Here is a 2,500-nt window from a genome sequence, read left to right as displayed (position 1 = left end):
ACACACGTATATTATATATAAGATCATATTCATTTTAAGTCTGATTTCTATGCTTGCATATGTTAGACAGATCATCACAATCTGAATCAGTTCTTAATTGCAGTTATTGCCCTCACAAACAGGCAAGGGACCACACATGTCTCACACAGGCATTCTGTTTTTGGCATGGTTTCAACATCTGGATGCCCTTCTAAACAGCAATTGCATTACAGAGTTACAGGAACATTTTATCATCGTAACAACACAAGAAGGTTTGCCCACATCCTCAGGAAGACTACTTACTCTGTTATCTTCGTTCATTCACTAACCCCTTAGCAGATGTGTTGGGTGCCTTTCATCATGATACCAGTTTCCATGTGCCAAATCCTCTCACAAGTCTTTGGTCAGCCTGGGGCTATAGCAGAAGACATCTGCCCAATGTTCCAAGCAGTGGGACTGAACATGAAACCATGTGGTTGAGAAGAAAACCTCTTACCACACAGCCATGTTTTCATCTGTATTGTCTATTTTTCTGTGTATTTTTTCTTTCTTTTTTTATTTTTTTTTAATCTTTCATGTATAATATGATGATTTCTTTTGTGTTCTTTCAGTGCCAAAGATGAATTGGACAATGCAGAACTGTTGTTTCTTTTGACTGGTGGAGTCGGTCTGGAAAACAAACTTGCCAACCCGGATACTAGCTGGTTGTCCGATAAATCATGGGACGAAATATGCAGACTCTCAGAATTGAAAGCTTTCAAAGGATTTCGGTAATTGTGATTAACTCTTTTGTTTCCATATTTCTATGGAAATACACTGGAAATACACTTTGTTTCAATTAATTTTTCTTTAAATAATGAAGAATTTAATAAAAATGACTGTCATTATTAATTGGATGTTTAAGGCAGAATCATTAACACACGATCCAAAATGCTTAATGGCATTTCATCCATCTTTATGTTCTGAGTTCAATTTCCACCGAGGTCAACTTTGCCTTGAACATTTACCTAGAGCTACAGAGGGCTGGAGTCTGTGTGTGTAAGAGAGAGAGAGACACAGAGAGAGTATAAGTCAATAACTTGTAACTGGATAGGAATTGCTATTGTTTACAGCAAGGTCAACTGGGCTGTTAACAGATATTTAACTCTTTCTTAATAGTTTAGTCACTAAAAATAGGTACTAACGTTTTGTAGGATCACTGTACTGTGCCCATGACAAAGACAGTCCAGTTGACCCATTTATATATATAGATGCTACAGTATGATATGATTCACTGTATTGTGTTCATAGATAAGCCTTTTCACTATCAAAAATCCAGTTTAGCTGTAAAAAGGTGCCCACAATGTGTTACATTTCACTACACTGTTTGCATAACCTAGACACTTATCATCAACCACCCACTCTTTACTGAATTTGTAAGTCAGTAACTTTGTACACCTTCTGGGTATAGTTGGTAGTTTCTTTTGTTAAGGACAATCTCATTACTGCCGAAGTTGGCTGCACCCCATCATTCCCCTAAAAAGGATCTGTATGATTATATACATAAAACGTAACTTCATCTACTGAGAGATAAATATCGTTTAATATACACAGTATTTAAACATGAGCTTCTGATAGTTTCATGCTGAGGAAACACAATATTTGGCAGATTTACATAACATGCCTTATGTCTCTGAGCTGCCGTTCTGCTGAATGATTGTGTTTCCATGGCATGAAACTATTAGAAGCTCGCATTTAAATATTGTCTACATATATATACATACATACATATATATATATATATGTTGTTGTTGTTGGCACTCCGTCGCTTACGATGTTGAGACTTCCAGTTGATCCAATCAACGGAACAGTCTGCTCGTGAAATTAACGTGCAAGTGGCTGAGCACTCCACAGATACGTGTACCCTTAACATAGTTCTTGGGGATATTCAGCATGACACAGTGTGACAAGGCTGACCCTTTGAATTACAGGCACAACAGAAACAGGAAGAAAGAGTGAGAGAAAGTTGTGGTGGAAGAGTACAGCAGGGTTCACCACCATCCCCTGCTGGAGCCTCTTGGAGCTTTAGGTGTTTTCGCTCAATAAACACTCACAACGCCTGGTCTGGGAATCGAAACCGCGATCCTATGACCGCGAGTCCGCTGCCCTAACCACTGGGCCATTGCACCTCCACGCATATATATATATATATATATATATATATATATAAACACACACACACAGAGAGGCACACATGCATGAACACACCTGCACTTAACACGTTTCACATTTGATTTCTGAGTTATGTGGAGCTGTTGCAAACTGTATCTTTACTGCCCATTGTTCTAAGAATCTTCTATGTATATATATGTATATATATATATATATATATATATATATATATATATATATATATATATATATATATATTTACATACATATGTATACACATGCAGCCTAAAATTAAAAAAAAAGAAAAGGAACAGATCACACCTTATTAGTCAAACTTCACATTTACCACATACCATACAGAGTGACTGTG

At 37.0% G+C, this 2,500-nt stretch overlaps 1 protein-coding gene across 2 annotated transcripts in view; it reads left to right on the top strand.

The window, feature by feature from the left end:
- LOC106870489 (dynein axonemal heavy chain 7) overlaps nucleotides 1–2,500 on the top strand; it is a 255,489-nt gene that overhangs the window by 185,530 nt on the left and 67,459 nt on the right. For both annotated transcript variants that reach the window (XM_089359464.1, XM_089359463.1), the window contains one exon: nucleotides 591–749. In XM_089359464.1, coding sequence (XP_089215590.1) covers nucleotides 591–749 — 159 coding nt within the window. The remainder of the gene's footprint in view (nucleotides 1–590; nucleotides 750–2,500) is intronic.

Source organism: Octopus bimaculoides, chromosome 11 (genome assembly GCF_046866305.1).
Source record: "Octopus bimaculoides isolate indiv1 chromosome 11, ASM4686630v1, whole genome shotgun sequence".
Classification (NCBI taxonomy): Eukaryota; Metazoa; Mollusca; class Cephalopoda; order Octopoda; family Octopodidae; genus Octopus; species Octopus bimaculoides.
The sequence above is the reverse complement of the archived record's forward strand: the minus strand, read 5'-3'. Positions and strand labels throughout refer to the sequence as shown.